This window comes from Lepidochelys kempii, chromosome 4 (genome assembly GCF_965140285.1).
Source record: "Lepidochelys kempii isolate rLepKem1 chromosome 4, rLepKem1.hap1, whole genome shotgun sequence".
Taxonomy (NCBI): domain Eukaryota; kingdom Metazoa; phylum Chordata; order Testudines; family Cheloniidae; genus Lepidochelys; species Lepidochelys kempii.
Genome location: NC_136383.1, coordinates 5,298,890 through 5,313,286, shown reverse-complemented (window position 1 = coordinate 5,313,286; position 14,397 = coordinate 5,298,890). Strand labels below are relative to the sequence as shown.

Below are 14,397 nucleotides of genomic sequence, written 5' to 3'. Positions count from 1 at the left end.
GTGTGGCATTGCTTTTCTTCACTTTTTAATTTCCTCCCTCGCACAGTGACAAGTTAGCTATCTTCAACCAACACTTTTTTGCAAGTAATAAAGGCTACAAACGGTTTGCTCTGTTTTTTGCATGAAGAGAAATCAAACACTAAAGTATCCCTAGTGTGCATTAAATGGAACCAATAAACAATCATTAGCTGCCATTGGACCATAACATTTGAAGAGATCTAAGTAAGCGTACTCTTCATGGGAGTTTGGGAGTTTGCTTCATAGAGCTATAGAGCCTCCATCACGGTGTGTGGTAACAGTAATTGGATATGTATGTATAATACATGCCTTTGAAGGGTGGAAAATGCTTTCTCTTTTTACTACATTTCAGTGTTCAGTGTCCATTGCTCCCAAGGGCCTGAACAAGCAAGGAGTGGGCAGTGTAAAAACTGAAGATAAAACAAACATACCGCCCTATCAAAGGCATACCCTTTAGTTAGCAGTTATTTTTCAACAATATGATGCATAAAATATAGGAAGCTGGACACTGAAGTTAGCGGCTGTGACATCATGATAGATTTATCATTGTCAACTGATACCCAGCTTTATCGCATCCCAAAACCAAACCAAAACAAAAGGCAAACAAAGCCCTGGCATGATGCAGAAAGGACTTAGCTCGCCACAGGATGAGTTTACCCACAAGTATGTTGAATAAAAAATACTAAGATGGCCAATGCCTCATTCCTCTTCCGTGAGCTCTTTAATGGGCATCAGTATAGAATACATGAGGGGTTATGGTGATAGGACAGTTTGTTGATATCAGGTTTGGCTAGTCACATTACTTAAGTGAGTTATGCAGGTCGTCCCAAAAGAGAGCCAGTTAAGGCCCTGATCCAACAAAACATTCAAGAATCTTCCTAACTTTAAGCATGTAAGTAATTCCATTGAATTCAACAAGACAACTCACATGCTCAAAGTTAAGCACACACATTAATATTTCGCTGGATGGGGGCCATCATCTAAAATGGGAGCCAATCAAACCTTTCTGCCACACTGCATACCCTCAGGTATTTTGCTCACACTACGTTATAGGGAAAAATTATTGTCAAAGTTTTTTAAAAAACAGTTTAAACATTCCCCCTTCCTTTTGCAGATCCGCCCAGCACACAGCTTGACACTTGGTCTGGGGACTAGAAGGAAGGATTTGGCCATCAGAGAGGCCAAAACAAATGATACAGCATCATCAAACTCAATCTTATTTTGCAGCTAAACTAGAGACCAGTCCCAGGTGGTGATTTGTTTGTTGTTCATGACATTTGCTTTCAATTATCTGTAAGAGCTTCAGTTTTCTCACACTGCTAAGAAGGAGACCTAGACTGCACGAACTGTTCATGACCTAACAAGCCTGTTAGCTCGAGCACTAAAAATAACCATGTGGACGTTGGAACGCTATCACCTTGAGCTTGGGTGACTAGCCTGAGTCCCCACCGGAGCCACAACTTTCACACTGCTTTTTTTTAGCACACTAGCTCAAATCCTGGTAGGGTGAGTCTGGCTACCCATGCTGGGAAGCTCACTGTCTGCTGCAGTGTAGACACACCCACTGTCTGCAATGGGGTTCTATCTATTTCACCTTTACATACGAGACAACACAGAACCAGGGGAGAGATGCACACATTTTTTTGTTAATCTAGGTGCACTGTTAAATATCATGTATTAGGGACGATGGGTAAAAAAAGGCTAAATCCTGCTCAGCTAGCTGTCATGGATAGCCCGTTCAGCTCCAAATGGGGAAATCTTTTAAGGTAATCAACATGCAGCTGCCTAGTTGCAGATCATAAACCAAAGTAATTAGCCCCGCGTCTCATAATCTGGCTGGTGTGAACTACTCCTAAAAAGTCAATGCCAGCCCCTGATGTAATTAAGCTTAAAATAGTATCACTATTGAACAGCTACTACAGGATGTCAATATGAATACCAGAGCATGGGATGCTATGGAAAGCCATAAACAACACATGATGAATAAGGGAATAACACAGGAGCAAATGACCATTTTCTGACAGTATAATCTGGGCGTGTGTTATACTAGCAACAGATTAACAAACTAAGAAACCCCCAAATTCTACATTAGGCATCTAAATTGATCATTCGGAGACATATAATTATTGTGACCAAATGCTAGACAGAAAAAGATATTTTATGAATAATGTTAGAAACTCTATAAACTCTGTTTAAAACATATACAAAAAAGGGGGATACAAGAAATATATTCTGCAGATTGTCTCAGAAATAACCAAGCAACTTCTCACAATTAAATTATGTATGCCTGGCATATAGTTTACCACAAATTCTAATCAGTTCTACCCTTCTAATAACATTATACAGCAAAATACATCATCATCCATCAACCAGATGGAGCATGTTAGTTATACAAAACATCTAGTATGTTTTTATTTTCCACTGTTAGAACGTGATAAAATTGACCACACTGAAATTACAGATTATAAACAAATACTTTATGCTTTATAAGTGTCTGCATAATATTTTATGTGTGTGTGTATTAAATAACGAGAAAAAATTATGGTATAGCAAGGAAAGGAGATTTTTCTGGCTTGAATATACAATGGCTGTATTACTCACAGGTGGAAAATTTATGTAGTTCATCCCAGCTGAGGGTCAATAAAATTTCTGAATGTTCCTCAGATGATACAGAGAAATTACTGTAGGTAGAGGTGGTTGGAAAATGTTTTTCCTGTAGACAAATTTCTACTTTTCAGTGAAAATTTGAACATCAAAATATTTTGGTCCCAAACTGAAATATTTCAATATTGAAATGCCACCATGGTGTATTATGGGAGTTGTCGTTTGGGTGACTCATGCTCCCATTCTTCACTATAGTCCGAACTCCTTTGTTAGACGGTATCTCCTACAACCCGCTATGATATCATCTCATTATGAGGGGGAGATGTTGTCAGGATGATGAACCTAGTCCATTAAGGAGAATGGGGGGAGGGGAAAGAAGTCAACTGAACCACAACTCCCATGAGGCACTGCAGCAGCAGATCCAAATCAAAATATTTCAGGTTTGGGGCATCCAGTTTGTTCATGAAAAACTGAATTTTTTCTGAGCAATCTGTTTTTGTGAAAACATTCATAGAATCATAGAATATCAGAGTTGGAAGGGACCCCAGGAGGTCATCTAGTCCAACCCCCTGCTCGAAGCAGGACCAATTCCCAGTTAAATCATCCCAGCCAGGGCTTTGTCAAGCCTGACCTTAAAAACCTCTAAGGAAGGAGATTCTACCACCTCCCTAGGTAACGCATTCCAGTGTTTCACCACCCTCTTAGTGAAAAAGTTTTTCCTAATATCCAATCTAAACCTCCCCCACTGCAACTTGAGACCATTACTCCTCGTTCTGTCATCTGCTACCATTGAGAACAGTTTAGAGCCATCCTCTTTGGAACCCCCTTTCAGGTAGTTGAAAGCAGCTATCAAATCCCCCCTCATTCTTCTCTTCTGCAGGCTAAACAATCCCAGCTCCCTCAGCCTCTCCTCATAAGTCATGTGTTCCAGACCCCTAATCATTTTTGTTGCCCTTTGCTGGACTCTCTCCAATTTATCCACATCCTTCTTGAAGTGTGGGGCCCAAAACTGGACACAGTACTCCAGATGAGGCCTCACCAATGTTGAATAGAGGGGAACGATCACGTCCCTCGATCTGCTCGCTATGCCCCTACTTATACATCCCAAAATGCCATTGGCCTTCTTGGCAACAAGGGCACACTGCTGACTCATATCCAGCTTCTCGTCCACTGTCACCCCTAGGTCCTTTTCCGCAGAACTGCTGCCTAGCCATTCGGTCCCTAGTCTGTCGCGGTGCATTGGATTCTTCCATCCTAAGTGCAGGACCCTGCACTTATCCTTATTGAACCTCATCAGATTTCTTTTGGCCCAATCCTCCAATTTGTCTAGGTCCTTCTGTATCCTATCCCTCCCCTCCAGCGTATCTACCACTCCTCCCAGTTTAGTATCATCTGCAAATTTGCTGAGAGTGCAATCCACACCATCCTCCAGATCATTTATGAAGATATTGAACAAAACCGGCCCCAGGACCGACCCTTGGGGCACTCCACTTGATACCGGCTGCCAACTAGACATGGAGCCATTGATCACTACCCGTTGAGCCCGACAATCTAGCCAGCTTTCTACCCACCTTATAGTGCATTCATTTTGTCAAAAACCTAATTTTCTAAGGAAAAGCAATTTGGACAGAAAATTTTCAACCAGTCTTCATAAAAGGGTGTTTTCCTTAGTGTGACTGTTGCTATTTTTCATATCATCTCAGCTGTAAAGCCAGACACTATTAGTGCATGTATGGGGGAAAAATCAAAATAACAACTAATACACTTGAGAAAGCTCTCAAATTTTCCACATACAGTACTAAAATGTTACATTTTTAAGCTCTGATATTTCAAGAATCATCAAGGTAATAAGCATGTACTAAAACTGAAGGTGGAAATCAACAGCCAATTTTTCCACCTTTCAGGATTCAAGCAGAGATGGAAGACAATCTAGCTGTGATCTTGGATGGGTGGCATGAGTTTGGAGTGACAGTTTTACTGGATTTTACAAGCTAAATTCTCAGGTGTATACACCAGTGTAAACCTGAAGTAAATCTGCTGAAGCCAATACAAGTATTTCACATTTCTAACAACCTAACAGATTAAAATCTGGCCCTAGTTGTTACAAGTTTCCTAGCCCCTCACTGTTTATGTTTGTTACTGAAGTGTGGTGTAGTAACAATAACAGCTATAACTGGCCTGTACCCAGGTCGTACATGGAATATGTTGCTTTAAAATTCTACCCTGACCGTTTCTATTCTAATCCACGGTTTTTGCAGCTCACAGCTCTGAAATTTTCCAACTGCGGTATCTATACAGAGGTGACTTTTTATTTTGTTTAAAGTTGGAGGAAAATGGGTCAGTCATTCTCAGAGCACCAGAGGACAGGAATTATGACTTTCTGGAACATTATTATTAATTATTTCCATTATTAACAAAGTCCTTGTGATAATCTAAGTGGGTAGAAAGTTAAATTTTGGTGGGCAAATAATTCTCACTGAAGAGGGTCTTGCAATGTTCTGCTGACGTTTCCTTTCGATTCCCTCCAAATGACGACCCTTTGGGAACTGCCCCCCCAATGTGCTCTAAACATTTTGTGACACTTATTGTCTCTTCTATTCTTCAGACCTGAAGGCAGGTCTATGGTGAAACTCCTTTGATTAGGTTGATAGGGAGCTTGGCATCTACATACAAATTCTTGAAAATGTACTCTCCCCTATCTGATACTGTGCGCGCCACTCAAAGTTCCCCAAAATGTAAACCTTCTATAAAAGCCGGTAAGACTTCCACAAGCCCTTCTGTTAGAACAAATATGTTTGAAAAGATTTCTGAATGTTCAAAGAAGAATATTTTCTCAAAACTGAACTCACACCCACTGATGGCACACAAAGCAAATGTTCAGCTGCCATCTAAGTCCATCTCCTGATATTGTAACAGAACATAAGCAGCTCCGCTAGATTACAGAGTCACTCCAGCAAAGAACTAGAAGCATCTATGCTGCTATTATTTTGGGTGGAAATTTTGCAAATGGAACGAATGCGGAATTAGCTGTCACTGCGGCTGTGCCCTGAGCCGCTGCCCTGGAGAGCTCTGGGGCCCCACTGGCTCGCTGTTTTGTCTGCCTTCTCTTTCTGCCTGTATTGTTGCTAAAAAGAATGGGAAAATATAGGCCTCACAAAAGAAATTGAAATGATAATAAAATGCATTGCTACAGTCATTGTAAGGGAGCCTGCAGAGAAAATCAAAGGCTGAAATTTCCTTTTGCTTGCCATTAGACCGTGTTGCATGATAATCTAAAAAGTGCTTTGATACCAGTTTCAGCACTGATGAAAACACTTTAAAATGTTCATAATTATAAATGATGTAGCTGTCCCAACTTGCAAAGAGTCTCATACACTCTCTGGTCACTGCCTATTTTGCTTGACGGCCCTGGTAATTGTACAGAACACAGTTTTTAGACATGCAGCGGTTCATCATTTAAATGAGAAACACTCTTAGAGAAGAGGGACAGACTTGTGACTAAGGTACTGGACCGAGATTCAGGAGACTGGTGCCCTTGAGCAAGTCGCTTTGTCTCTCTCTGCTTCCATTCCTCATCTGCAAAATGAGGATAACAATCCTTCCTTCCCCCACCATTTGTCTGTCTTGACTATGTAGACTGTAAGCTCTTTGGGGCAGGGACTGTCTCTTACTATATGTTTGTACAGCACTTAGCACAATGGGACCTGGGTACAGCTGAGACCTCCAGGTGATAGCCTAATAGATACGAAGATAATAAGAGTGTGAAATGACAGGGTTTCTTCCCAGCTTCCAAGGATAGCCTGCCATGCCCAGTCTCCTTTAAACAGGCTTACCATCCAAATAAAAACAAACAAAACAGTCCCTCAGCTCACCCTGTGTCCTAGGATTTCATGGCTCCCCTTCCCAGGGATCTCTGGTGTCCCTACTTCTTGCAGCTTCCCAGCCCCAGCCAGCTCCCTTATCTTTCTGGAACACCAGAACCAGGCTTCCTCTCTGAGCACCAGGTCCCCTGTTCCAGGGACCCTCCACTCCCCTGTGGTTTCGCTCCCTCCGCACAGTCTGTCCCAGTCACTCCTCCCCTTCCTGCCCTCTGACAGGACTTTAGAGGCCAGGGATAGCCCTGCTCCCTTTAATTGACTCAGTTGGGTCCACCTGCTGTGACACAGGGGCAGTGGTCCTGATCCACTCACGGGGACCAGCTACCCCATGATAATGAGGCTTCATCAATATATCCAGCATGATACATTCATTTAAACTTAAATTTTCCAAAGAGGTGGAAAAACTGGTCATTTGTCCCTAAAACACAGGTCTGAGATTTGGGCGCCATGTTCTTTTTCTCATCTAAATGTGGAGGGGAGCCGGTGCCCCCAGAAAGGGTCGGGGGGAGGCTGCTTCTGTGGCATTCTGCTCTCTTCCTCCTGACTGTGTGAAAACTCCCCACCCTCCAGACACAAGGGAGGCGAGAGCAGGAGAGGCTTGGGGCAGAGGAGCTGGCTGAGCTGCTGTTGAATCTCACTCTCCCAAGCACTGGAAGCAGTGGCTGGAGGCTGCACTCTGTGGTTGGCCGCTCTGAGCTGCAGAACCTCCCTCTCTTTGGAGGGTGGCCAGAGGCAGCCCAAGGCTATAGAGTCATTAGCAGTGCAGCTCCAACGGAGCTCCAACCCGCCTCACACCCTCCTTAACGAAAATATCCCTGTGAATCTCTGCCAAGGGGGACAGCTGCCCTGTATGTCGCTGAGTGACGCGGTGTGGTTGGCAGTGGTCCATGAGACAAGGAGCCCTTTAACAGTTATGGGGCCCAGTCCTGCTATGGGTCATGGCTGCATAGCACCTGCAGACTTATGCCCAGCATATAGGTGAACAGAGGGCTTCAATGACTGTGCAGGGTCCAGAGATAGGTGTGGGAGAAGGGTTACTAGGATGAGCAGAAGAACGGAGAACCTGCCTCATGACAGGAGACTTAAGGAGCTTGGCTTGTTTAGCCTAACCAAATGAAGGCTGAGGGGAGATGGGACTGCTCTCTATGAATACATCAGAGGGACAAACACTAGGAAGGTTTCCCAGCCTGGTTCTCATCAGAGCCACAGGAACTGGTCGGGTCCTTCCCCAGAAAAGTTCCACAAACTCCCATTGCTTCTCTTCCACAGGTCCAAGGGTGGCAGAGTTCAACTCACACTTTATCTGTGCCATAGCTCCTGTAGTCGACGGCCGCTGAGACAGCCACGATGAGCGCGGGCATTCCGTAGCCAACCAGATAGAAGTACTTCCTTCGTGAGTGTTCACTCTCAAACACCTCCACCAGCATGATGTATAGCTGCACCCCCTCCAGGAACATCCAGGTGAATGCCGCCAGGAAAAAGAAGTGCAGGAGGGCAGCAAACACAGCACAGGCAATCTGGGAAAGTCCAAAAAAAAACAAAACAAAAAGAAAACAGGCAGAGGTTTGCTCCCAAACAAAATTATTATAATTATTGTAACAAAACCACTGATATCATTGGTTATTACACACGATATTAATCCTAGACTCTCTCTCTCTCTGTATGTGTATAAATATATATACGTGGCTGTAATTTACCCAAAGAAACTTATGTTCTATGCACATTATCCTAAGCATATCATTGGCTGAAACTCTGGTACCCAGCTCCTACACTCCCACAATATCAAACTGGATTTTTAGTAGGGAACATCTTCAGATTCAAATCATTGAAGCAATTGTTCCCTGTTTCTTACTATCAATATAAAACAGAAATAAGACAAAGAAATATTCTAACACCTTGGTTTAATAAACAGACATTATATGAGAACAAAAACTCAGATAACTTTAAATATTTTTTTAAAAATATATTATATATTTTTGTTGTATATTATTTATAAGTTATATATGTCTATAGTATATACATATGTATTATATACACGTATGTATATATTTATATATATGTGCATGTGTATAATTTTCTATATAATGTAGATTTGTGTAATATATGCCTTATACATGTATTATTATATATAGACACATATATTATTTACACATAGACACACACACATATATGCACATGTTTGGATTTGATGGCGAAGTGCCTCAATACATCAAGGGCTTGTGTTGAGGAATCATAAAGACCATGTTTCTATTTCTGATGCCTCTGTTGACTATTGTTGCGTGAGCAAGTTTCAATATGTTGACCTGCCATGTGAATGCTCTTGGGTGCTGTCAGCAGGGGTGGGCATATGCTGCGGGCTCCATTGCTCAGCAGTTTGGGTGAGGGGCTGAGATAAGAGAATTTAAAAAAAAAAAAAGGCAGGGAAGGGGAATGTGAAAAGACAGAATTCCAATGCAAGACTTTATTTCACACCCATCCACTGAGATCAAACTGGCCCTGAACAGATACAATGCTGGGAACAAGCCTGCACTGACAAAGGGATGGACAACAACATAACCTCAGTGATCTCTGCAGTCTTCAGCTTCTCCCCAGTGCCACGGGGCTCGAGCCCAGGATGTCTGTTGTATTGTACCTGGCCATGTGCTAGAGGTAGCCCATGATCCTACAAAGAGAGTGAGCACACTGGCATGTCACTGAAAAAAACTGTGAAAAGGTGAAAACTCCCTGCTGCAACAGGTTCCCAGTGAAAAAAATGTCAGTCATAATGAGAATACACTAGCCAGGAATGAAGGAGTGCCCCTGCGTTAGGGAAGGATCGCGTGGCTTTGAATATGGAGTATATGCAGTGGCTGTTTGGGGAAAATGAAGACTGGAACTCCGACAAAGCATATTTCTAGAGACACTCACCAAGGGGCGGGGATGCTTTGGCAGATGAGAATATCATTTCTAAATGGAGTTTAAAAACACAAAGAACATGCCATTTGTCTATTTTTACATGGACATGGAATTACTGAAATGATTATCCAAGTAGGGCATTGACACATGACTTGTGCTGCAGCTTTCCAAAGAACCTAAGGGAATAAGGCACCCAAACCATGTTAAAGGTCAATAGGAGTTGGACACCTAACTCCCTTAGGCACCTTGGAAAAGGCTAGAGTCAGGGCACAGTCTTGCTCCTATCGAGGTCAAAATTCATTTTGCCATTGATCAAGAGAGGAAGGTCAGCACTGCCCCTTTTGTACCCTAATGGATGGTTCTGGAGGAGTGAAAGGAAAACCTCCCTCTCCCACTGGCCACACCAGCAGCAGAGCATTGGGAAGCACGGCAGGTGACTGAAACCGTTAGGGCTTTTGGTTCAGCTGCCATCAGGCTTAACCATCCCCTCCTTCTCCACGAGTGGAAGGGACCAAAGGGAGGCAGATTTGGTGTGCGGCGATCTGCCTCCATGGTATTTTTCCCATCCTGTCCCTTATCACGGACAAGCCCCTTGCCCCAGATACACTCTGTGGGCTGGATGTTCCAGGTGGGAGGGGTGAGGTTGGGCTACTCTCCATGACATGGGCCCCTTCAACCCTGCCAGGGATTCCTCACGGCGGACCGAACTGACTGAGTCAGCATCGCCTTATGTGGGCTCCCAAGCCACCGTGTGCATCAAAGGAAGGAGGGAACAGCCGCCAGGGACTGTTTGGCATTGGTGCTGGCAAGCAGGGCATGGCTCCTTGTCCCTGCCCCAGCTCCAGGCAGGAGGGGACAGGAAGAAGTGGTTATGCATTAGGCTGTTGTACAGATGGCTCTGGCCTCCACAGGTTTCCCCAGATTGGAGCATATCTCAGGACATTCACTGGTTTTGGGGCTGAGTGTCCCACCTCTTCCACCAGGGGAGCACAAGACGTCCCAGCCTTCCCTTTCCTTTCTCCCTCCCCCCAAAACCGGACAGAACCTGTCAGGATGAATTTCTGGGAGCCAAAACTCACAATGTTTCCTGTCCATTAGGGCTCTCCTAAATCAGGGTTAGGCCAGCCCATGCCAGTTTTCCCCTCTGCAGTAAAATGTCAAAAAATACACATGTAAACGTGCTGCTTGGACAGTTTAAGAGACACTAGAAAAGTTTTCTTTTGATGTTGCAGTGGCTTAAAGTGAATGGCTGCAGAAGCAGCATAGCCTAGTGGATACAGCACAGGACTAGGACTCAGGAAAGCTAGGTTCTATTAACTGCTCTGCCACTGGCCTGCTGGGTGACCTTGGGCAAGACCCTTTCCTTGGCCTCAGTTTCCTCATGTGTAAAATGGGGAGAATGATACTGACCCTCATCTGTAAAGTTCTCTTAGATCTGCAGATGAAAAGTGCTGTGTAAGTGCTAGGTGATGGTTTGGTAAGTGATTCAGATTCTCCACTTAGCAGATGCGTAAGGGCAGCAACTATTGATACAGTCCCTAATGGCCACAGTTATACCATGCTCCAGCTTTGCTGCCTGCCCACGGTGTGTGGGTGTGAATCCCAAGTCCAACCTCCGTGGAGTACCCAGCACAAAGGTCACTTCCCTGGGCCTTGCGCGGACTGGACTAAAACTTCATGGGCTGTTGGGAACCCACAGCCCCGCCCCCTGCCCTTCCTGCCGGCAACCCACGGCCCTGACCCCTTCCTGCCACCAACCCACAGCCCCACCCCTCTGCCCTTCCTGCCACCAACCCACGGCCCTGACCCCTTCCTGCCACCAACCCACAGCTCAACCCCCCTGCCCTTTCTGCTGCCAACCCACGGCCCTGACCCCTTCCTGCCACCAACCCACAGCCCCGCCCCTCTGCCCTTCCTGCCACCAACACACGGCCCTGATCCCTTCCTGCCACCAACCCACAGCTCAACCCCCCTGCCCTTTCTGCTGCCAACCCACAGCCCTGACCCCTTCCTGCCACCAACCCACAGCCCCACCCCCCTGCCCTTCCTGCCTGCAACCCACGGCACAGAGCCACTGCAATGCAGAGCTCCACAGAGCTAGAGCACCCCCTGGATGGCTTTTCCTGGGTTTGGCTTCAGCAGGAATGCATCATTTCTGCTACATATCAGGCCGCAGCTGCCTATGGAGGGAGGACAGGATCTGTCCCTCCGTGCATTTCTCTGAACAATGGCACATTCAGAAAGGGAGCTGAGGTTCCAGTAATTGCTCTTTGAACTCAATCACTATGCAAGGTGCTGAGCACCCTCCACACCCACTGACTTCATTGGCAGCTGAGGGCAATGCACACATCACTGGGAGCCCAGCAATCAGCAGCATTGAGCCCCAGGAACAGCTGTTGGATTACTATGGCCACATAGGCTCAGCCATTCCGATGAAGGTGCCATCCCGAGTGGGACTGTGGGGATGAAAATGTCAAATGGTGAATGTGTAATCACAGCACTAATATTTCTGTCTGTCTGCAGAACTGCACACAGGTGACTGCTTGTATACGGTGTACGTTTCCCCTGCTATCTAGTGTGTCACAGACATTTATAGAGTCAGTAGAATACGGCAGATCGAACGTGCAGAATTTGTTCATTTCAAAGTTTAGAACCCTGTGATTTGTAAACCAAATTGCTTCACAGACGTCAAAGGTGCTAATCCTTAGTCTTTGCCAAGTTTGAAGGCTTTTTCTCTAAAAAGAGCCATTTTGATGTATGTGAGCACAAACAGAGCACCTGAAATAGTCTTGTGAAAAAGGCCTTTTTTCCCTTTGGATTTTTTTTGCTTAAGTTGAGGTTTTCTCAAAAACAGCCAGATGGAGTTTAACTCACTACTCAGAAACACTGAAGTGAAGAAGAAACAGTAGGAATTTCAGCCCCCAAGGATAATTTGTTCAGGAAATCATATGGGCTTGATTGGAAGCCTATAGGAGTAACTGGAAAGTTTCCTATTGACTTCAATCAGCTTTGGATCAGAAAGGAGGGCTTATAATAGAAAGCATCTTCTTGCGAATTACTGTGCTGTTGCCGGGGAAACATGAAACAACACACACCTTTGGTATATACGTTTTAAACGGACATCCAGGGTGACATCCTGGCCCCACTGATGTCAACGGGGATTTGGCCACTGGGCATAATGGACTAGGATTTCACCCTTGGTTACCAAGTAGGGCCCCAATCCTGCAATGAGATGAGCATGAGTGTAGGGTGTATCCACATTCATCTCAATCCAGGATCACGCCCAGCTACCTCCACTGGAAGGTGGGAGGAGATGCTTCCATATTTCTATGCCAAGTATCTTACTGGCTGATCCGTTCGATTGATCCCGATGAGGAAGAGGAGCTCGGCCACAAAGAGGCTGATGCACAAGTTCTTGTGAATTGTGTTCCTGTCACTCTGGAGTCCGCGGAAAAAGCAAAAGGTGAAGATGCAGATCAGGAGGCAGACGAGTGACAGCAGAATGCCGACCCACGTGATAACATCCAGGAGCAGGTCGTGGACCATGTCGCTGTGCTGGAGACACAACAGAAAAATAATCAGTCACACGCCGCACGTCAGCTAATCAATACTGAAAAAAGCCAGGTTGTTTAAGAACCTTTGATAGACTCCTGTATCCACTTCCCAAGAACTGGCACAAGGGACCAATAGCTAATGAAGGGTATTAGGAGTAAAACTACCCAGAATGGAGTTCTGCATTAATGTGGCCACAACCTGAAAGCCACGCTCTGTTCTCTCCCTCTCTCCTTGCTTGGGTTTGTTTGTGAATACAGCAGTAAGGCAGTGGGGAAGGTACCTGAACAAACTCAAATCCCAAGATTGGGTCCCAGGGACCATTAAGATAATGTATGTCTCAATGCCCAGCATGTGGCAAAAACAGGGATTATTTTCCTTTCTTTTTTTCACAAGGGAAGGCAAAAAATATTGATTTATCAAACCCGGGAGCTGGGAATCCAAAATGAATATTGGAACAATATCCTGGATAAACAGAGACCTTTTATTGATCACATTGTTTTTAAATCCACATTTAACCAGGATTTTAATGTGGCTCAGAAATTGTGTGTTCCCCCTTGTGATGTGGTCTAGTTTCTGCTTACCCAGAAGTAATGTCCACATGGTCACTACTGCAGGGATGTTTCCCTTTCAGGCTACCATATGCCCGAAGAACAGCAGCAGCAAACACTGGTCTAGGGGGTAGGCCATGAGCTCTCACGGTGGAAAGCAGGATGCTGAGGTCCACCAATAAAATGCCACTGGACCTATTCCTGTGTTTGTCCGTGCATTTGCTTCCCAAACCAGGGCACGGACGCTTGGCGCTCTCATCTTGGAAGAGAAAAACAGGGTGTTTTGCTATGGGGAAAAGTCTATGACAGATGGAGTGGAATGCTGATTCATTTACCCTTTTTGTTACCTCCGTGCCAATGACAAAGCTACATCAGTGTCAGGTACTTATTGATATAGACTCCTGCTATGTCAGCACCCATCAAAAACAACTCAAATCCTTTCAGCACTTTGGCTTTATCGGCACGATTGATAGGTATCAAATGAGAATGAAAGATGGTGAGTGAGTTTTTTCTTCCCCCTAGAGGCTGTTTATAAAGAGACTAGACAGAAATTACAGGAGGTTTTATTCCCACAGCACTCCTGCCATTTTTCTTGGGAATCTGGAAGGTTTAAGAGACTCTATGATTGCAGATGTACCACAAGGGCACAGATTTAACATATGCCTATCGCAACAGCAACAAAAATGTCTATTCCATCCCCACTGCACACAGAAGGTGGAAAGGAAGAAAGGGCATATTCTTTTCCTGACGGAGGTGCATTGTTTTATCTCTGGGTAATTCCATACTCATTAACTTTCCTCTTAACTTGGTGCAAAAACGTTAATATAAATCCCGATCCTTGCATTTGCTCTGCTTTGCACGAAGCTGCTTGGAAGCGGTGGATAGCATCTCCCCTAACA

At 44.8% G+C, this 14,397-nt stretch overlaps 1 protein-coding gene across 30 annotated transcripts in view; it reads right to left on the bottom strand.

Annotated features, from left to right (window-relative positions):
- Window positions 1-14,397, bottom strand: part of ADGRL3 (adhesion G protein-coupled receptor L3) — an 821,427-nt gene that overhangs the window by 112,788 nt on the left and 694,242 nt on the right. For all 30 annotated transcript variants that reach the window (XM_073340228.2, XM_073340229.2, XM_073340198.2 and 27 more), the window contains 2 exons: window positions 12,741-12,950; window positions 7,797-8,017 (listed from right to left, as the gene is read on the bottom strand). In XM_073340228.2, coding sequence (XP_073196329.1) covers window positions 7,797-8,017; window positions 12,741-12,950 — 431 coding nt within the window. The remainder of the gene's footprint in view (window positions 1-7,796; window positions 8,018-12,740; window positions 12,951-14,397) is intronic.